The 23,201-nt window shown below is 39.6% G+C and overlaps 1 protein-coding gene across 5 annotated transcripts in view; it reads left to right on the forward strand.

Moving 5' to 3' along the window:
• Positions 1 to 16,265, forward strand: part of MRPL1 (mitochondrial ribosomal protein L1) — a 37,433-nt gene extending 21,168 nt beyond the window's left edge. For 2 of the 5 annotated variants that reach the window (XM_073340457.1, XM_073340458.1), the window contains 2 exons: positions 10,108 to 10,189; positions 15,968 to 16,265. In XM_073340457.1, coding sequence (XP_073196558.1) covers positions 10,108 to 10,189; positions 15,968 to 16,098 — 213 coding nt within the window. In that variant the 3' untranslated portion in view covers positions 16,099 to 16,265. Of the gene's footprint in view, positions 1 to 3,457; positions 3,564 to 3,645; positions 3,980 to 10,107; positions 10,190 to 15,967 lie in introns of those variants that run through there. The other 3 variants (XM_073340459.1, XM_073340460.1, XM_073340461.1) reach the window with 3 other exon arrangements.
• Positions 16,266 to 23,201: the final 6,936 nt, after the last annotated feature.

Below are 23,201 nucleotides of genomic sequence, written 5' to 3' on the forward strand. Positions count from 1 at the left end.
TCTTACGGCCTGCTGCCATTATAGATTTTCTGTTCTCGTGAGAGAATGGTATGGTAGATCTCAAATCAGTGAGTGCTACACTCAGAAAGACCTCTTGACTTCTGGAATATGCTGGTCAAACAGTTTCACTTTTGTTTCTACTGCCTGTCCCTCCCTTCTCATATTTATCTCCAGACTTTTTTCCTTGTCCAGATCTGTTCCACCCCCAACAATCTTCTTTCTATTCATTGAACTTTTCAAAACTTTGCACTTTTAGAGAGAGGTAAGGGATTGACTTTGTGTACACAAATTTGCAGAGGGACAATAGGGTTGAGGTCTGTTGTTTCTCACCTCTTTAGTTAGTTAGTTATTTATTTTAAAACCTTTTTGCTGTTAACAAGCATTTTATCTCTGGAGACATAAATCCACAGTTTGAGAACTGCAAAACTAAGCATCTCTGATGGTATCTTCTATACTGAGCACTGAGTCCCATCGGGTAGATAGAAAGATTAACCTAAATAATCTACACAGAAGTCCCTGGAACCCCATAAAATTGGGTCCCTAATCCATAAACTATTGGAACTCATTTACAAAACTTTTCTTAAACATTACATGAATATATTGTCTCATACTATAGAATTAGAATTTATAATCCCTATTCCATGATGAGATGTCTTTGAGCTATAATGTATCTTAATTAAAACTATCTTTAGATAGATCTTTTTTCCTCAAAAAGCATTTTATCAAAATAATCCGATTTAAATAAAAAAATCCATTTTTTTTTCTTTTTTTAAAAATGTCAGTTTTATACACCCTGCTTTCTGGTGTTGGCCATTGCACAATCACAGATCTCCTTGGCTAAGGTGGAAATGCTGTCATGTATGCACAGTTGTGCAGTAACTGAAGGAAAGAAAAGCATTGTCAAGCCACTCTTCAGGGATTTTTTTTTTATTTTTTTTAAAAATGTAATTAATTTTTATCCACCCTGGCTAGAACTCTAGACAGCATTAATGAGACTGCAGTTTAATTACTCGTATGGAAAAAACCAATGATGTCTCACACAGACGATGCTAGTGATGCCAAAAGACTTAAATGTGGGTTAGAATAAGTAAACAAGTACAGATGGTTGCTCCGAAAGCAGAGTTAAATTATATGATGAAATTAAAATGCCTGCAGTCTTGGGAGCATGTTGGAGCAAGGAAGGACCAAAATGAAATTGAATTAAATGTGTTAGAGTATTGAAGCATCAAGATAAAGGCCTTGTGTATTCTAGCAAACTTTCTGGTCACAATTCTTCTGGATGGTAGCAACAATAGAAACTATAGTGTAGTTAGGACTCAGACTAACCCTATGCTAGTGGCTAAAAACACTTGAGTCCTGTCCCCATGATTGCTTCTGTCGTTGCTCTCATGGTGAATTACAACTACAGAGTTGGCTAGCTTACCAGACACAGGCTTCTTCTAGGATAACTGTTGGTCCATTGGTTGAGCAAGCAGCTGGCGGTGGGGTACATATGCTTTGTCTAAGGTGACAAAACTACAAATGCCATTGTGGTACAAAGCAACCGGAGCATGGCTACCCATTGCCTTACTTTAATTGCAAAGGGCCAAATTGTCCCCCATTGTGGTGCTCTGTAGCTATATAGAAGGTAGGAAACTCTCAATTTCCACCATATTACTGTCATTAGGTTTGTGGGGAGCATTGTTTAGCGCCAGTGAAATAGATAGTGTTTTGGGGTGACCCGCGGAGAGAGAGAACCTCAGAAATGATTCCCGCCTACCCCCTAACATTTGCATGACAGTATGGCTTTTGCAGAATCCATGCTCCTGTGTGTTCCTACTGGCTGCTGCTTTGACTCTCCTGTCCTCTGGAGGGGTGGTTCAGGTCCTTGAGGAATACAGGAAATAAGATAGTGCTGATTGAATCAGTGTTCTCGTGCTTGCCGATTCTCCCCCAGACACAAGTTTTCAACCAGTGGAACGACACTGTAAAGAGTGGCAGACAGCACTAGAGGGGCTTTGGACTCAGGCAAAAGAGAGACAGGGTTCCATTCTTGCTGCGGCAACGCCCCCCTCCCCCCATTCTTCTCCTCCCACCCCCCAGTGGCTTTGCAGGGTCGGAATCCCCTGCACTAGTGGAAGTGAAGGGGCTGTTCCTGTTCCTGTTCCTTTTTATGGAATGAGACCTTTGGCATCCCTGAATACCCTCATAAAGGAGTTTATTACGCCATGCGCCTGAAACGAAAAACAAAATCACTTCCGAGTAGGTCTCCCTAAAGCTTACTATAAAAAGGTGCAATTCATGTTTCACACCAGGAGGGCATTCAAGGGCCCCTTGGTCTGAGAGATTTCAGGATACTGAAGTGTTTCATGTGCTGAAATTAAAAGAATAAATCTGGTTTCGTTTTGAGTATTATACAGACATATCTAGAAGCTGTGTATCATATTGGGATCCTGGTCACTTTCCCACCCCTAATTAAGGGGGGGGGGGGATGTTTACAGGGCAAAAATTGCATGGCAGTTTGAACTCCATGAAGGAGTCTCAACATTCACTCTGAGCTAGGGGGAGAGGACTGCATTTAGACTTGTCCAAAAGAGGCAGTATATGCATAGAGGAGCATTGAACATTACACTTAAATTCGTGTGATAAAGAACCACGGTTGTGGGAAGTTCTCTTCTATTCCTTCCTTACAATGAAATTCTTAGTTGACAAATATTATGCAGACTCTTATGGACTCTCAGCTGTGATGTTGCATTGGAGGAAATCTATCCAGAGCCCCTTCCTGGGCCTCCTCTCTTTAAACCAATTATGAGTAAAAACGATGGCTGAGAAAAATGCAGCATGAGCGCTAAGGACCCAAACCTGAGACCCTTACTCAGGCAAATTAAATTGGAGTTCTGCCTGAGTGAGGACCTCAGGTAGGGTCCTTCATGTTTACGCTGTATTTCTTTTCCTTATCCAACTTTTTTACTCCGACTTTATTTAAAGAGAGCAGCCACTGTAAGGATCTCAGTGTAGGTTCCTTATGATACAACATCATGCCTGTAAGTCCAACTAATGTACAGTGAGAAATTGGCCAGCTTTCTAGTTTGTCACTGTGAAATAAGCCATAATTAATCAGCCTCTGTTTTGGGGGCGGACACTTCCTTTTTTTAATGACTGATTTTTAGTAGCAGCTCTTGAAGGTTAGTAAAGTTGGGCCTGCCTTTTATTAATAAGGTCACTAAAATTCTAATTATTTGAGAATGGCCATCTTTATTTTTTTGAGGCTGAGCTCTTATTTTTCATAGGGCAAGCTGTCATAGAAAAACTGAAGGCTGGAAAAGGTATTGGCTAAATCGGCACTAATATATATATGTTCTAGATACCTCACTCAGAAAAAAGATAGCACACAATAAAATGGAAGGTGGATTGATTTGCTCCCTGGTATGGATTATTGCAGGAATGTATCTTACATGCGTTGCTCTCTTATATTCAGTTTGCTGCAAAAACAGAAATGATGACTGAGATTGAGGACCAGGTATTACCTTCTTCAAAACTCTTGAACATTGCATGAAATGAATTTGACTGAACTGAAAGTGATTGTGAGTTACAACTGCAAAGAAGGAAAAGCTCTTTTCAATGAGATGGTGCTCTGTATTTATTTGTATTTGCTTTGCTTTTTAGAACAAAAGGCATGGAAACTCAGCTGAGTATGATGAGACTATTAAACACTGGAGAGGAGAGGGCACTTGAACTGGCTTTGTGAATTAACTATGAAAAGTAAGATGAGATAGCAATGTCTCAGACTTTTGGAGCAGAGGGAGCAGAAGGGGAAGTCAATCCCCTCTGGTTGGATTATATCATTTAATTTAGCACCAAAGAGGTCTGGGCCTTACGTATGCCTATAACTTTGTTTTTAGTGGAATGTTCCATTTATTCTTTTTCCTTAACAAGCAACATATTGCTGTGTTTCTAAGAGCACCCCATATTTACCAACCATATCCTCCACAAACTATATCACAACCTGTAGAATTGTGACATGGATTAAATAAATAGGGTTACAGGCTTTGGGGGGGGGTTTGTTTTTGTTTTTTGCTTGTGGAGCACGGGCAAGACAGTTTACAGTAGCTCCTTTGGACAGGAAACCTGAAAATGGATATTTACAGGAGGGATATCCATTTTATTAATTTAACTGAAGACTTTATTGAGAGAGTGTTTCATAAATGAAACAAAATGGCAAATATCACTCCAGTGCAAGAAATTTCATAGAAATAAGATATATTTTTTGCTACAGGTTTTGTCAATCAAAATTCTTGCAAGCATTTAAATTTGTAAAATAAATTCTAAGTGAAGACCTAATATTTCATGTTCGTGTTAAATTATATAGTATGCACAACCAAACTTTTCCTCCTCAGGAATAATTGGACAACCTATTTGCTAACAAGGCACTAAAATTGGAATGCATTCATACAGTGCTATAGACTTTGAAGCAGTTGCGAAACTGTTTGTTTTCCTCATGTCCCATAAAAATCAGAAGGTAGTTCCCTCAGCCTTAACGTAAAACAAATGCATATTCATGTATTGTTATGCCTCTGTAAACTGCAAACTCTTCGTTCTCTCTAAAAATTCTGCTTCTGTTATTAGAAAATGGGCTTTTTATAAGAAATAGAAGAGGTATGCTATTTAATCCATGTTGGAGAATTTAAAATCACTTGTTTGGGAGGGAAAAATAGTGGAGGTATGTTGCTTATCCCGTTGGTATATAGGCTTTTACACATAAGGAGACTGGTTTTTAAAAAAACAAATAGAAGTACAGGCTTATATTTTCAAAAGTGGCTAGTGTTTTTTGGATTCCCAATTTGAGACTCCTTTAAGGGCCTAATATTCAGAAAGCGCTGAGTACCTGTCCCCTGAAAATCAGGACCCTTTAAGTTGTCTCAAATTGAGCAACCAAAACTCATTAGTTACGTCGGTGCATGAAATGTGGTTCAGATGAGATCGAAGTGTCAAACACAACAGAAGACCATATTGGGAGCATGCAATATCAGTAGGAAAATAGCAGATGAGTTGGAACAGCAGTTTAGTAGTAAGAGAAATGTAGAAGATTTGAGATTATGGTTAGACAGCCTACCTTAATAAGGTACGCCAACACACATGAATGTTGTAACATGGGGTGCATCGACCCCTCTTTCTTAACCTAGTATGGATTTTAATTCTACACTTTTTTGCAGTTTTTTTAATTAACTTGTTAAAAATCTGTAGTGTGTAAAATTGAACAGCCCGAACATCTCACTTTACAAAGGTACCATTCTTGTGATATCTAAATGTGCGATTTCAGTATATTAAAAAAAAAAAAAAAAAAAGGTATTTTGTTGGCTGACTTCATGTGGAAAAGCTGGTATTAATAGCATGCTTACTCTGATATGACAGGGAGGTGTCTTGACTGGTGTTAGGTACTCAAAGTGGGGTAAGGGAGGTGTTACTGGAGAGAGGATTGATAAATTCAGAGACTTCAGAGGTTAGAATATATATGCCATCTTCCAACCTTTTACATTAGCACCGCTATTGTGACTGTATAATAATGTTCAGTATCATTCAGCTGCAAAATAAAATAAGCACATTGCTTTGTGCACATTATTCTGTGCAGGAACCGTGCTTAATTTACTTTAGCTTGCCTTTGAACATTGCACATATCTGTTGTAAAAGCTGGCCACTTACCTTTTTTAAACTCAGTTTGTTACAGAATTATGCAAACAAACCAGGAAGTGAGCCGGGGAAAAATAGTACAGGTGACATGTTTAAATGCATTTCACACTTTCTATTTTGGGCTCACTTTAATTTCATAAATCAGATGGTTTTCAGAGTATGTCGATTCTTGCTAATATTTGTATATTATTTGCAAAAATAAACATAGCAGTTACTCTGTTTTTGTGAGCTAATTGATATTTCATTGTCTGTTTTTTCCGGGAGCTTTTATGATGAAGTCCCAGTTCATCAAACCTAAATCTGTTCTCCAAATTATAGTTGCTCATCTCCCCATCATGCTGAAACAGGCAAAATTTCAGGTTGTGCTTCTATCTTCTTGCCCATTTCAGAATCAAGGACAAAGCCTTCCCTCATCATCTTCACAATATTTGTTTCTGTGGACTTGGTTGGGCCCCTCTTTGGCTCTGTTGCATCTCATTCTATATTTGTTCTTTCTGCCTCCGAGTCTTTCAAATATCGGACTCCTCTCTTGGTTCATCCATGTTTTGCCACACGGGTGGTGTATGCTCTCCCATGCTGTCTCCACCATCTAGAGCAGCTTCATTTTGGCTTCTTACCTAGTTTCCAATTTTATCCTTCCTGGCCCATGACTCCTAACCCTCTTTCTGATTTAAAAAAAACAATCAAATCCTTTTTCTTAGAGCCTTCTATTTTCTCCATGCTTAATTCTGACATCTGGCTCTTGCATGCCACCGCTCTCCTGCCGTATCCTCAGAAGCCACATGTATATGTAATTGAATTGTCTGATGATTAAGTCCATACAATGGACTTAGGTGTGATGCATTTGTATGAATGACATAAACTAAATATTTTAATTCATATTTCAAGCTTGTGATATAATATAAGACACCTTTTTATACATTTCCTATTTGCATATCCAGACAGTGGAATAATTTTGAAAATAAACTTGAGATTAAAAAAGTAAATTAGTTTGGTTGAATTTGCATTTTATGACTGACACATTTTGAAAATAATGCTGGCTGCCCTCATGATGCAAGTTATTAATGAATTTGGACACTTGGGAGGCTTATCTGCACAAGCTGGGGACATTGCATGAAGTAATTTTCCAGGGAATAATGCTAAAAAGTAATAATAAAGCGATCTCCCTGGCTGGTACAGACAGTGTGTACATGTGCTAGGCTATACATCAATACTGAAGTATTCCTTTAGACTAATCTAAACACTAACCTATTGGATTGTAAAGCCCCTATCTAGTCTGTACTACCGTTTTGTAAACTATAGCACAGTTAGGCTTTGTCTACCAGCGGCCTACTGATCAGGGAAACTGTTAGCGCCTTAAGCAAGAATAATAATAATAATATTATTAAAAGCAAGAATAATAATGAAACGCTGTTTCCCTAGGGGTATGTCTGAATGGGCATAAAAGGTGTTGACGCAATCCAAAAAAACCCATTATGATTCAGGATGACTTATTTGAAGCGGTTTTAACTGGCAGTGTTGTAACCTACCCTAGAGCAATGGTTCAGATATGTTAGCTTGCACTTTAACAGAGCTTTTCAATCTTATTGAGCTAACACAATTGAAAAACGCTTTTTGCCTGACAAGACAGGCCTAGAATAACATTGGTTCGTCAGCTACTGTAAAGAGGGTCTTAGAGTAACTGTGATCAAAAATTGGTGGATTAGTTAATCAAATAATGTGTATCAGATGTGGTAGTAATGTCTTTAGCTACCGCAGTTCTCAAATGCTTTTGTGGATCAAAACATGAGGTTTTGCTTAGTTTCTCAGCACCAGTTGACACTTGTTTTAAAATTAGACTATGGGTTTGTTTCAGGGCGACTGAACTGCAAACTGCAGTATTTTTTTTCTTGCCAATTCTTATGGGTATTTGCATTTTTTTTAAATGGTTAAGGAAACTCTTAATTACAGTAGGACCTTTGTAATCCCACGTGAGAGGACATGATAAACTCCAGCCATCGACTAGCATGGCGGTTGCGCATTGTGCATCATGAAAGACTATTTGGCTTTACACTGTACCAGACGACTGCATGCCACTATACTAGGTGAACGCTTACATGAGAGCAAAGAGGAAGTAACTGATGTGATGTGCGTTAAAATGAAGTGTGTTCTTTGTCAAATGAAAATGACCTTTTAAAAGCACATCCATGTTTGGGACAGTGTGACCCCGGGGACTGGAAGTCTAGGAGACTTGCATCTGATTTTCAGATTTATCATGGCTTGTTCTATGACTTTGGGGAGGTCACTTCATTCTGTGCCTGAGCTTTCCTCTCCATCACATACAGAAGATTCTTATTCACCTTTTTGAAGTGCTTTAAGAGCTATAAATGAAAAGCTCTATAGGAATGCTAAATATTAATTATTAGTGTAAGTAACTGAGTTCCCTGGTCATCCATCCCTTCCACCTCCTGCTTTCTTTGTCTTCTCTTTTAGGGTGTACTGTACTCCTTTTATTACTCATTCCATTGAAAAGACTTATAAAGGATGTTGTATTTAGAGCAAACTGCTAATGCTAATATATCTTACTTTTATAGAACAAATGCAAAGCAGCTCATTCAGAATGTAATTAAGAATCACTGCAATTCTGAACATCAATGTAAAAATAGGTGCTTAAAATATAATTTACGTTATGAGATTTTTTATTGTTACCCTTACAATTTCTTGTCCTTTATTTAATCTGCCCTTGTGTTGAATTGCTTGCTTTACCAATAGAGTAAACTGCAGTAATGGCAGTTTTCATAACTATTGCTTTACTGCTGCCTTAATGCATTATTTAGTTGGCTTTCAAAGTGTTACTTGAAAAAATGAATACTAACTGGATTGGATACCATAGGACCATTTGACCTTCACGCTGAATACCTGTTAAAAGAGCATAAAGAAAGGTTAATGTATCAAATTGGGGGAATGTGTCCACTAGGGCAGTGCTATTCAAAGTGGTGGTCCACGGACCGGTGCCGGTCCGTGAGCCATCGGCTGCCTGTCTGCGCGCACATTGGAAAAAAATTGCCAGTCCCCCACATCAGATAGTTGAGAAGCACTGCTCTAGGGTACCAAAGGAGCTTGTCTTAGTGTTGTCGTCATTAATTGTATAGAAGGGGGAATAAACAGCCCATTAGTGAAATTAAAAACATGGACAGAAAATAACATAAGGCGATTGAGCTTCAAAACATACAACTCATAAGCGTACAGGAAAGTAATTGAAAACGTACTCGATGGCAGGGACGTTTCTGGGAAACGGAAATGCTGAGTGAAACCTGTTGGTGATAGTGGAGAGCAAATTAAACATGAGACTGCAAGACCTTATTGTAGCAAAAATGTGAATGCAATTTTGGGCGGCATGTATTGCGGCATCCCAGAGCCAGAGGTAATAGTTAGTCTTCATACGTCTCTCTCTCTCTCTGGCTTTGATGTAACTAAATCTGTAACAATGTGTTCGGTTTGGGGTATCTCATTACTAACAAGATATTGACAAGTTAGAGGGAGCTCAGACAAGAATATTAGTAATTTAGGGGTTTGGTTGGGATTTGAGGAAAGGTGAAAAGAGCTACATTTTTACTTAGCTAAGGCCTCGATCCAGCAAAGCATTTAAGAATGTATGTAGTCCCATTGACGTTGGGGCTACTCGTGTGCTTGAAATTTTATGTACTTGCTTAAGTGTTTTGCTGAATGAGGGCTTTCGCGATCGCAAATGGAGATATAAATCTACAACGGTTTGAAGGGTGGAAATGCCACCAATGGACAAAAATCAGGGTGGATGGTTATGGCTAGAACCTACAAGTGATGGCCTAAAATGAGGAAGGAACTCTTTTGGCTTCACATCATCTGAGTGAGATATAGTAAATGGTGGAAAAATCTCCAAAAGTGGGGTGGTGGAAACCCTATCTCATAGGGCACTTAAATCTAGAGTGGGGAAGAACGCTAGAAAACATGCTGTGAAGTCATCTACCTGCCAATGCAGGATTGTTCCTTAATAGACATCTCTAACGCCAATAAATGTATATAAAAGTGTTGCTTTCGAAAATAGATTTGAAGTCATCCACACATTGTTCAAGGAAAGAGATTTGAAAATGGTTTTACATTTATTTTCACCAAAGTGATTGTGCATGTTTAATCTTGAGCATCCTGGTTTGCCATCTGAGAACATGGATGTGTACATGTGACTGTGGTGTCACGTGTGCATGCCACTAAGTTAGTGGTTTACTTAAATGTTTTTCTTCACAGCGAGGTATCTTCTTGCTAATGTCACTAATGGAATTGGTAATTCTTGACATCTTAAACCAAGGGAAATTTTTTAAATTCAGATACCCAAAACACCAATTAAATATTTACCCAACCACTTTTAATTTTATTAATCATCAACACTTGTTTCTGTATAATTAATTTTGCATTAACCTCTTTCAGCTGGATATGCCTAATGAGCAGATAGTTGCCAATCTGGATGCAATTATTAAGGATGTCTGTACATACAAGCCATTGAGCTATGGTAAGTAGTTTTTCCTTTAGGCTCTTAATTGAAGTTAAAGCAAATTACATAAATTAAGTAATAAGGAAGCGCTCTTCATCACTAACTATTGCCAAACACCCTACAAACACACATCACTTCATCTGCCTTTAGGATGGAGGCAGCTTTTCAGCCCTGATCCACCATGTTACTTAAACTTCATGTCTAGCTTTAAGCATATGAGTGGTCCCCTTGAGCACAGAAGCACTATTAATGTGTGCCTTGCTAAATCAGGAGTTTAGCATTGCTATGCACTAAAGGACAGCATAGGTCAGAAAATAAGCAACATTACCATACCCAACTGAGCTTGCAGGGAAGACTGTTACATAGGACTTAGTGGAATTTGGTCAGGACGAGGGGGTTGCCAAGCTAGAAGTTTAGGAAAGAATAAGCAAGCAGAAAATTCTTCCAGGCCTCTGCATCAATTCTACGCCACTGGTGGATGCCTCTTGCACTGTTGTGAGCCTTTACGTGGGTTGGATGTATGGATTCCACGGCCAGTGTTCATCGATAGTTCTACCCGACGTGGCTGCACTTCACCAGAGGTTCTGGGGTCACACATCAGCCACCTGTGCAGAGAACTGTCATCGGCCATATTTTTGCTGTTGATATTACAAATTTGTCAGTTTATTTTCTGTTGCCTTTCTAAGCAATAGGATAAGGTCACTTGGGAATAAAAATCCAGTCCACGTGTTTCCTACAGGCTTCAGAGAAGAATTGACTGTGCTCAGTGTTTTTAATTTATAATCCTAACAATGGGTTTCAGAGTAGCAGCCATGTTAGTCTGTATTTGCAAAAAGAAAAGGAGTATTTGTGGCACCTTAGAGACTAACCAATTTATTTGACCATAAGCTTTCGTGAGCTACAGCTCACTTCCTGCAGCATGCTCTTTTCATTGTTGACTTCATCATAAAGTAAACTCGCAGTGAATAGCTTCTGCATGATTGGAGGAACAGGAGTGGTTAATCAACACCTCTCACTGTTGTTACATGTTATCTGTGGTGCTTGAATTCCTGGCATGATTTTATTTCTTTCCTATAGAAAATAAACTTTTTTAAAGGGTTCAGTGTTTTAGAAAATATGTGGCTGATTGGATCACCCGAAGGATTAGTAATCAGCAGAAATGATAGAAGTCGGGCATCCTGACTTTCCAAGGTGTTTTGATAACTACATCAATCTAATAAAGTGGACATAAGCTGCTGGAGTGGCTCAGTGGTGAGGAAGAGTCAGTTTTGCTCTTCAGTGACTAATCCTTGTGACTTTAGTGTGTGGTGGTTACCACAAGGGGGTTAATTTATTTTAGTTTCCTAAAAGTCAAACGTTAACCTAGGTGTAACAACTGAAAGGTGATGTACAAAATCTACCATTCGAAGTAGTTGCTGCTAGTTTCCTGTTTTCCATTCCTCTCAAGCCCCCCTGTGCACAAGGTATAACAACCAAAAGTTATAGGATGTTTTCTTTACCGTATGTGCACATAACCATGTCATGGAACATGCATGCTTAGTGTATAGCTCTCCTTATGAAAAATTAAAAATTTTCACCAAATTAAGATTGCAGATTCATATGTTGCAACATAAAATAATTTGGATTCATACTTCCCCCAAAGAAAACCTAATGGATTTGCTTTTCTTTGGTTCCTTTTGTAGAAAGGCTCATTCTCCATTCAATACCAGGAGTCCAGCTGGCATGGGGAAGTTGTTGGTGTTTTTCCATTTATGAATGTTTGGAATATAAATGACTAATTTATCAGTTTCTGTAGATCTGCAGATAAGGAAAATTAATTCTGCTGTGTTCCATATCCCTGGAGACAAAAATATGAAATCTAAGATTATTTTTTCTTGCCTGACATACCTAATAAAAAATCAAAGAAACGCCAGCTTCCCTGCAGTCAGTGACGTTGTATATTAATGTTGAGTTGCACTTAGCATGGGGGGAAAAAGATTAACTGTTCTAAATGAGAAATTTTAAATCATCACAAACAGAGCTACCCAGGAATAATGATAACAGAGATGAATATTTAATCAAAGTGGTGATTACTTTGGGACTAGAGCAATATTGTGTTTGTTTGCAGCACACTTGAAGTTTGCATTATTACATTATTTGCCTTATTTATTATATTTCAATGCAGTATTCCATTTAAACTCCTTATTCAGTCAATTTGCAATGCTTTATTCTATTGCTTGCATTTTTTAGCACCAGCCATACATTTAGTGCTATCAAATTTTGTCATTTCCCCTTTTGATATTTCCCTCCCTGATTCCTGACCTTCCACATCAAATGGACCACTAAGCCCTTTCCTGAATCCATCTTGGCTTTTCCTTCTCACTCCCCTCTCACCCTAACTAGGAATTTAGAACCACCAGAGCCCTCACCACGTTGTTCTCCAGGTGCAAGGCACACTTCTTTGACCTTGCTGTAGCTAATATAAACACAGAGCATACTGTACTTATAACTTATTTAAAAACACAATGAAAAACACTCCACAGAATGCACTTCCCCGTGGGAGAGGATATGGGAGAGAGTGAACTGCATGTGACAAATGTTGGTCACATTACTTAATGTTCTACTGGAGGACGCTCAAATTGTGATGAGGGAAGCTTAAAAACCTGTATAACCCAAACAGAAGCCTGATCTCTCTCCTTTTCACAGGAGTGGGGCTTCCCAGCCCCTCAGCAAGCTCTGCATTACTGTTGAACCTCATTCCTTTTGTGCTTTTGAAGGGGCCTCCAGGTAGGGTCAGACTTCCCTGTCTACCCCTTTTCCCCTTTCAGGTGTGTGGCTGTGCTCACCAGGTGCTCTACCTTCCTCTCTCGCTGTCAGGTGACGTCTGTGGGGTAATGCTGACCTGGACCATATTTCTTCTGAGCGGAAATATGGACCATGCAACATCGAGGTTGATTGCAGGAGTGCTGTTCTTTATTTTCATTCTGCTCAAATGTGAAGAAGAGCTCTGTGAGATGCATATCTCTTTGGAGGTGTAACACGTTTCCTCGGTCTGATTGAGCTTTTACTCTAGAGCTCTGCCCTGTTACTCCACTCTGCCCACTGGAGTTAGTTCCCACCATCCTGGAAAATAGATGGAGCCTCTCTAAATGGTCAAAGTGGGTATTTTTAATTAATAGGTATATAGCCTCAGTTTGAAATGAGCTTTTTTTATGACCAGGGAAAATTATGTACATTACTGTACAATTTTCAAAACTCCCTAAGTGACGTATTTAGGAACCTAAGTTACTTTTGAAAATGTTACCCTAGGATTACATGTTTGGTTGCAAGAACAAGCAGTTTATAGGCTGCTAAGGCATCTGCATTATATACCGTAGTACTGCTCCAGTCAGAATAACTGAACCATAACTATATTGATTTTGAATGAATCTGTAAAATTTTAAAAACTGCAGTACTTCTCTCATAAATACACACACGTCTATAACATACTCAGATAATTAGTATGTAAGGTCCCCTGGGAAGAAAATGTAAGGGAAAAAGGAATTCAGGAGAGTTAGTAGTTTCTCAGAGTAAATATTTAAGGCAACAACAAACTATCCTAATGCAAAGAAATATAGGAAGAATCGTAAGATAGCTCGAGCAGGAGCACTTTACGTTACCTGAAAATCAAAAAGGATTACTACAAAAAAGTGGAATCATGGGCATAGCTAGAGATCAGTATTAAAAATAGCCCAAGCAGGTCAGGACAAAATCAGGAAAGCGAAGGCACAAAATGAGTTGCACTGAGCAAGGGACGTAAAAGCCAATGAGAAGAGGTTCTATAAATGCATTAGGAGCAAGAGAAAGATGAAGGAAAATGTAAGTCCACGATTTACAAGGGAAGGAGAGCTACCAGTGGACAACATCAAAAAGGCTGAAGTTTTTAATGCCTATCCTGCTTCAGTCTTCTCTTAAATAAATAATAATAAATAAAAAGTTAATGGTGACTACTAGATGCTTAACACAGTATTAACAAGGAGGGAGGCAAGAATAGGGAATGGACAGTTTAAAGAATATGTAGATAAATGAGATATATCTAAGGCGGGGCCTGAGGAAATTCACCCTTGGAGCTATAAAGAACTAGCTAAAGCAATCTTAGAGCCATTAGTGATTATCTTTCAGAACTCCGAGGAAGGGTGAGGTCCCAGAGGACTGGAGAAGGGCAAATGGGGTACCTGTCTTTTAAAAAGATAACACAGAGGACCTAAAGAATTAGAGACCAGTCAGCCTAACTTCAGTACTTGGGAAGATACTAGAACAAATTATTAAACTACAAATTTGTAAGCACCTATTGGATAATAGGATGATAAAATAGCCTACAGGGATTTGTCAAGAACAAATCATGCCAAACCAACCAAATTTTCCTTTTTGACTGGGTAATTTGGCCTAGTGGATGAAGGGGGAGAAATAGACATGATTTATCTCCATTTTAATAAAGATTTTAGCACAGTCCCACATGACATTCTCATAAGCAAACTAGGGAAATGTGGTCTGGATAAAATTACTATAAAGTGGATTCGCAACTGGTTGAAAGACCAGTTATCAATGGTTCGCAGTCAAACTGGGAGGACATACTTAGTGGGGTCTTGCACGGATCTGTTCTGGTCAGTATTTTAATTAATGATTTGGGTAATGGAGTGGAGACCATGCTTCTAAAATTTGTGGATGATACCAAGTTGGGAGGCGTTGCAAGCACTTTGGAGGACAGGATTAGAATTCAAAATGACCTTAATAAATTGGAGAATTGGTCTGATATCAACAAGATGAAACTCAGTAAAGACAAGTGCAAAGTACTACACTTAGGAAGAAGAAATTAAATGCACAACTACAAAATGGGGAATAACTGGCTAGCCAATAGTACCCCAGAAAAGGATGTGAGGGTTATACTAGATCACAAATTGAATAAGAGCCAGCAATGTGGTACAGTGGCAAAAAAGGCTAATGTCATTCTGGGGTATATTAACAGGAGTGTCATATAAGACCTGGGGGTGATTGTTCCACTGCTCTTGGCACTGGTGAAGCCTCAGCTGGAGTACTATGTCCAGTTATGAGTGCAACACTTTAAGAATCTTGTGGACAAGTTGGACAGGGTCCAGAGCAAACCTGATCTGTGGGGAAAGGTTAAGAAAACTGGATATGTTCAGTCTTGAGAAAAGAAGATTGGGGGGGAGGGAGAAAAACCTGAGAACTGTCTTCAAATATGTTATGGGCTGTCAGAAAGAGGACTGTGATCAGTTGGTCACCGTGTCCTCTGAAGGTCAGACAAGAAGCAATGGGCTTAATTTTCAGCAAGGGAGATTTAGGTTAGATATTGGGGAAAAAACTTCCTAACTATAAGGGTAATTAAGCACTGGAATAGGCTCGCAAGGGAGATTGTGGGATCCCTGTTGTTAGAGGGTTTAAAGTCCAGGTTAGACAAACATGTGTCAGGGATGATCTTAGATATCCTTGGTCCTGGCTCAGCTCAGGGGGCTGGACTAGATGACCTTTCAAGTTCCCTGCTAGCTCTGCATATCTCTGATTCCATGTCTGTATATAAGCATCATATCAGCACTGGTGTAAACTGACAACATTGTGGTTGAGAAATAAACAAAATGGAGATCAGGTTGTCCCCCAAGACATTCTTTAACCCAGTACAGCTTGGTGATACTGCTTGTCTTTAACAACTGGTAGGAAGTAGGGGTGGATATGGCATACATCACAAGGTAAGTCAGCCTGCAGGTATCAAAAATTCTACTAGAATAATTCAGAAGTTATTTTCTGTGTTTTGTTTTTTAGGCCCATTTGTGCAGCGCTTGATTATTCGAAGTTCAACCAGTGAAGGTTTACAACTAAATCTAAAGCGTTTTCTTCCTCAAGTAGAAGAAGTGGACAAAGAAGATGTTAAAGAAGCAGAAGCTCCAAGATAGCCTGCCAGTGTATTATACTGCAAATTCTCCTAGCATTTTCCATTCAAGAATCCCCAGGAGTATTTAAAAATGTGTTTTCCTATTAATTTGTTTGTTTACTCTCAGAAATTGGTGGTGTAGCCCTGATCTCATCTTCTTTAGAAAGTTAATAAATGTCATGTTTGAGATTTCATTTTTAATTCCTGCAGTATCAAAGGTACCTTTAGACTTTGAGCCACTTTGTTTCCTCCGTGTGCAGGTGAAAGCTTTCATCAAGTTCAGTTTGTTACACATCATATTGTAATTTAACCAAAACTTACTTTATTATAAATTCCCATCATTACTATATAACCTTCCAGGGCAATAGTCTCATAATTGTGCATGCTTAATTCTTCATTAGTACTATTGGGAATGATGGGCCCAGTCCTGCAAGGTGCTGAGTATGCTCTATTCCAGTTGAAACCAATGGGAAAAGAGTACTTTGCAGGATTGGGTCCTGTGTAAGCTTTAATGCACGGTAGTTGAATTAGTTCATTTTGTTGGAGGTGGATGTAGGTTTACTAGGCAGAAATGGGTCACATTCCACTTTCTGTAACACCAGTATAAAAATGGAATAACTCCACTGCAGGCAGGTGGTGTTACTCCTGAAATTTGCAGGAAATATCATTCTGCTCTGCACACGGGGGGAGGGGATTGCAAGGAGGTATACGCTTTTTTTTGCACTTCTGTGATACATGGGCCTTTGAATGAAGGATAGCCCCTGGGGTAAGAGGTACTTATCTTTTGTTAAAATGAAGACATTCTGTTAAAGGAAGAGAGAGAGAGAGAGATCACGTGGATATACATAAATATCCTGTTTGTTCAGTTCTAAAACGGTTAACAACTGGAGCTTGGGTTCTAGGACTCTGCGAGGTGGCAGGATACCAGATCTGTAGCCGGAGCTGAACATCTACACTGCAGTTAGACAGCCCCTTAGCCTGAGGCCTGTGAGCCTAAGTTAACTGGCATGGGCCAGCCGCAGGTGTCTAATTGCAGTGTAGACATACCCCGAGAAGCCTTCCCCCCCCCACCTTGTCTTCCATCTGACACTATAGAAGACACACACATACACACCCCACCCCACCCCGCATGGGGGGCTGGGCACAGTGAGGCCAGTGGTGGAGTGCTGTTCCTGAGGTCATCTGTTTGCTTGCAGAGATTTCCTTGCAGAAGAATGACAATAGGTAGCGTTCTTACATAGATTTTCCATGCAGACTCTGTAACAGCCCTGGGGTTGTAGGACACGTGTGAGTAGGGAATGAGTAGTATCTGGGAGCTGTATTGCTATGGGCATAGTGATGGGCCAGACCTGCATATGTGCACTGCAGTTTGTCGAATTTACCTGACTACTTCAGGACATCTGTGCATCTGGCGGCCCAGAGCCCCCTGACAGAACAATGTAAAGGAAACTCCGTGACTTTCCTGTCTCTTCTGCATGCTTTACCTGCATGACCCTTCAATTCTTGGCCAATGAAAATTATTAGAGTTGGCTGAAAGATGTTTAATTGAGAGATGGCTTTTTTATGTGAAAAATATGTAAAAAGAAATTGATCTGCTATAAGTAAATGAAAAATTGATAGTTTTTGATTGACTACAAAAACTCAAAAATTGGGACTGGTTTCAAACCCCTTAAACTGCAAACAACTTTGGAATTTTTTGCAGAATTAGTGTTTAACTTTTTTGACCAGCTGTAGGGTTATGCAATCAGTTGAATCAATAACACTGAAAGCTTTTGGCACCAACTAGCAGTTACTATTAATCATTGTAATTCAAAAATTGACCATTATGTTTACCTCAGAGTTGATGTGATTAATATGGTACATGTGGGCTGTAATTAAATGTCTTTTTTTCTCCCCAACATAGTGTTTGAGTAAAAGCTTTGATTCTATAGCATAAAAACATGAAATTTTAAGTAGTTGACCAAAAATAATTTTACTCCACTTTACTGTGTGTAAAAACAAATGAAAACCGCTCTACCAAAGCATTATCAACTCACTGATCATAACCAGTAGGTGGCATTCATCTTCTGTGCAGAACAGTTCAACTTAATTTGTCATTCTGTGTTTTCTCAAGTCCTCAAAGCACAGATCAAGAAAATTGAGACCACGAACTTTACATGATTCAGAATGGAAACTGGATATTTATATGAATATCCAGAAATCTAGAGTTTTCAATGACAAAAATATTAAACCTTGTGGTCCAGGGTCTAAAACAATCTCTCAATACTAGCGATCAGGATGAGGCCTAATGTGGGAGGCAGATAATCCCGCATCCTTCTTCTGAAGTATCTAACTACTGTCAGAGACAGGATGCTGGTCCATGTGGACCTTGCCACCTGATCCATTGACCCCCTCAAATCAAAGGGAGTCCTTCTATTGACTCTCTTTCAGGCAGGAGGTGAATAAATACTGTCTTGGTTTGGAGATAAAATCCAGTGAGACTTTATTGCACGATACTTTTTCCCTCAAGTAATCTTTTTTGCCACCAAAAATTTTACCAAGGTATGAATATTAAGACCTGGTTTAATTTGATGTTCATGAAAGTGAGTGGCTGACATTACTAGCAAAAATAGTGTCCAATTATTTGATGTTTGAAGATGTAGACTCATCTGCTAGGCTGAAACAACCAACTTACTTTAAATGTTGACTAAATTAGGAGTTGGACCAAATTCCAGAGAGTTGACAAGCTAATCCACTGTATCACCTGTCCTTATAGAAATGTCTGTATTCTAGTTTAAAGTAGTGGAAATATAGATATTAAAACAATCTGTAAATATCATAGATAAAACTTTTTGCCATTTTTTTCTTCATTTTTAGCAGAAGTTAGAATAAGTTGTAAGGTATTTCTTATAGCACTTGGGAAGCTCTGGCGTATTAACCTATGAGCCACTGCTTTTGGCAACAACCAATGGATGGAAGGGGGAGAAAATTCATACATAGAATTGTTCACCTTTTCCTGTGATTTGATTCAGTTATATCTCTGTCACCTGCTGGATGCTCTCTGACCACGGGATGTGGTGTCCACTGAATTCTTCTGTATACCGTGACGGGGCAAGGCAAGATGGCTATAGAAAAGTAGTGGGAGACAGATATATTAGCTCCAGGCTAAACAAATCCCTGGTACCAGGATAAGTTAAATGGCAGCTGCTCCAGGTCAATTAAGACACCTGGGGCCAATTAAGAACTTTCCAGAAGGCAGGGAGAATGCTAGGTTGATTGGGACACCTGAAGCCAATCAGGGACTGGTTGAAACTAGTTAAAAGCCTCCCAGTTAGGTGGGGGTAGATGTCAGGAGCTGTGGGAGGAAGTTGCGCTGTTGGAGAGACTGAGCAGTATGCACCATTATCAGGCACAAGGAAGGAGGCCCTGAGGTAATGGTGAAGTGGAGCTTGAGGAAGTGGGGGGCTGCTGTGGGGAAGTAGCCCAGGGCATTGTACGTGTCATGTTTCTAAAAGGTCAGCTACCGTAGCTGATACTATTAGGGTCCCTGGGCTGGAGCCCAGAGTAGAGGGCAGGCCCAGGCTCCCCCCTCTCCCTGCCCCGATTAATCACTGAGACTGGGAGACAGAGACTGCACACGGGAGGATAGCTTCTCACCTCCCTCGCTGGCTTATGATGAAAATCGCTCAGTAGACTTGTGACCCTTGTCTCTAGAGAGAAGGGTTACATGGAGGGTCACGGTGAGCCTCTGAGGCGAGCAAAATTCGCCAGGAAACGCGGAACCCACGAAGACAAGGACAGAGCTTTGTCACAATACTGATGCCAGTATCCTAGCAACCTCAAGAGTGGGAGGCAACATTAAATGTTAAGTAGAACGTATTCGGAGTGCAATATGGTTAGTCTCAAACTGAGGCACTGGAAAGGTGTAAGTATTGATGAGAATTTTATAGTAACTTTTTAGTAATACCAAAATGAAACTTGTTCCCAGAACTCCCAGGAGATTTTTATGTATAGCTTCACTAAAGAATCTGTACTACAGTTAGCATCTAGAACCTCCCACTGAAATTGAAGCCCTAATGTACAAACACAGTATATGACAGTCCCTGCCCAGAAGAGGAACAGTCTGGATGGACAAGACTGAGGAAAGTTGGAAGGGGAAAGATAGGAATAGGGAAGTGAAGTGATGCGTCCAGGGTCACACAACAATCAATGACAGAGCTTGAATTGAATTTAGGTTTCTTGATTCACAGTACAGTGTCATATCCACTAGTCCATACTGACTCTAAAAGCAACAAACAACAACAAAGGCAATCTAACTACCAGAAATATTTTGTACACTGAGCAGAAATTACTCCGTACGGCTCTCATGTATTAGAAACTCCTGCCAAGAGCACTGGATGCCTCCAGTGACAATGGACTATGGAGCTGTTGCCTCTAATCTGCAAGTTCAAATACAGGAAAAATGTGACCCAAAATAACTGCTACTGGACGGCTGCCTGGTGATCTGTGTTAAGGAATTGGTAATCTTAAGTGTGTACATAACAAAACTCACCCTCACAATTTGTCTCAATTGCTATCCTAAATTTAAGAAATGGGGTTTGTGTTTAATTCTGGAAGTGGTGATATGTGGTAGTTCTTATCTTTAGCAGGACTGAGTCAATAGTCTAGGGCAGAGATTCTCAAACTGGGGGTCACGAGGTTATTACAGGGGTGTCGTGAGCTGTCAGCCTCCACCTCAAACCCTACTTTGCCTCCAGCATTTCTAATGGTGTTAAATATATAAAAAGGTGTTTTTAATTTACAAGGAGGGGTCACACTCAGAGGCTTGCTGTGTGAAAGGGGTCACCAGTACAAAAGTTTGAGAACCACTGGTCTAAGACCTGTTCTCGTGATGAGAGTTCTGTCCCCTATACTCACCGATGTCTCCCTATTGGTCAGCAGTTTTATTGTTCTAATCTCATGGAAGATCATGGTCACAGAAGGAGAGGTAATTCCTTGGGCAGCTAGGGTCAGTCCCTTGAAGGGATTTGAATATCTTGAACTGTCCTCTGTATTCAATGGGAAGCCAGTGTGCAGATCAGAGCACTGAGTTAATGGTTCGCAGCAACCTGTGGGCTGCTGTGTTTTGTACTTTTCAGGACATATGACTTCATTCCTAAGTTATGTAAAACTGTATCACAACAATAAGCATGTCTCAAAGATATAACTGCAGTTTGGAAAATAGAATTTGTAAGACTTTTTGTAGAAGCATCATCTGGTGAGCCCTAATTATTACAGCAAAGGAAGGTAGGCGGCACAAAATGTTTTGCCTGTGGCACCCGTACACCTGAGGCAAGCTCTGTTTATGCAGAGAAGGAGCAAGGTGGTAAAAGAGAAATGGGCAGTGGGTCAGGGTGGTCTTTGGGGACAAAAAGGAATAGGAAAATGGGCCTTTCCAAGTTGTGTAGCTCAGCTGCACTTTGAATTTGGGAGCCCATCGATGAAGGCAGAGACATTTCTATTCACACGATAGAGCAGCAGTTTAATAGATAACCCTGGGAACATGCAATGTGTTATATGAGAATTAAATTTGTGTCTGCTATCTCTGTGCATACATCTTGAAGGAGCTGTCCATGATTTTTCATTTTTTACCAGTGCTGTAGAGTATGAAATGGTTTATTATTGAGAATAGTTCACTCGGACAAAGGCTATATTGTGTTCATTCCATTTCCATAAAAACTGCCTTTTTTTATGCCAAGTAATGTTATACAGAAGTAACTTTTATGAGATACTGTAATATGGAACACTTTAGGCTCGTTAATTGAAGGCAGCTAACTGTTTTTAGTGAAATTAGAAGATATTTACCATCATGAAGAATGTCTTCCAGCATCTATTGCATGTGTTTTATTCCTTCCCCCCTCCTCCAGCCTCTCATTCATTTAAAAGATTCCTACCCCTTTTGGAAGAGGGCAGTCAAATCTAAAGTGAGTATTAAAAGATGGTCCAATTAATGAAGCACAAATATCCAGATAATTTTATACCACTACTTCTGAAACTGTAAGGCTGACCTTCACAGAGAAGTCCTTTTTTGAAACAAAACAAAAGCCAGTAGAATTCAATAGTCCTGGTGCAAAAACCATGTAGTAATACTTTATCTGTTGTCAATTGTAATGTTGGGATCAAGGTCCTATTTAGTTGTCTCTGCAAATACTTAAATTGTTTGATGGTAAATGAAATTATTCTGATAAAATTGTAAAAATAACGTGGCTTTGGGTTGGAAGTTATTAGGGCAAGATGTGATTTTTTTCCTGTATCAGCCACCTAATTTAGTACACTGAGGTAATTGTTTTAAGAAGATGCGAGTTGACGGATGTGCTGATTAGGTCATTAGCTATTTTAATAAAATATCAGTTTTTGCGAAGATTGGACCCCATTACTCAACACAGAAGGTGGATGCCATACATTCTGCCTTTTGCTTTTTTAGAAGGCCATCTGTTTGTGGTAAATCCAGCAAACTTTTGCAAGGCAATGATCATTCATGCTGGCACTCTTCACACAGAAATAAGGCCTAAAGACTTCCCACTGTGAAAGAATTGGGCCATGTTGTCTTGGATCCAGAATACTTGGATCACCTAATTAGCCCTGAAGCTACAAAAGTGGTCCATGAGGTGGAGAAAGCAGAAGATTACCCCTGTGAAAGTGAAGATCACATTGAAGAGGAGTAGTCTCTCCAGAGCGGACACTGACAACATTGAAAGTGATGTGCCCCTCCCTTCCCTGAATAGGTCATCTGGAGGAAAAAGAAGTGAAAGACTCGAGTAATCAGCTATATGCCTGCTTAACCCTCACTGAGACTGCCCTGTGTTCTGAGCTCTGACCTTTTCCATCAGCTGGTACCAGTTAACAACCACCACAAGAGTTAAAGATCCCAAGAAATGAAGTTTGAACTCTTTCCTTTTATTTTAAAGGAGGGATACCTCTACACTTCAATGTCTTTCTAAGAGATCTGCTCTAGGAATTATTTTGGGAAAGTTCTCTGGCCTGTGGTATACAGGAGGTCAAACTAGATGATCACAATTGTCCTTTCTGGCCTTGGAGAGAGAAACTGTCTGTCTGTGTGTAAATGGTGCCTTTCATGGTTTCCTAAAAGTAAAATCGACGTTTCAT

Source organism: Lepidochelys kempii, chromosome 4 (genome assembly GCF_965140265.1).
Source record: "Lepidochelys kempii isolate rLepKem1 chromosome 4, rLepKem1.hap2, whole genome shotgun sequence".
Classification (NCBI taxonomy): Eukaryota; Metazoa; Chordata; order Testudines; family Cheloniidae; genus Lepidochelys; species Lepidochelys kempii.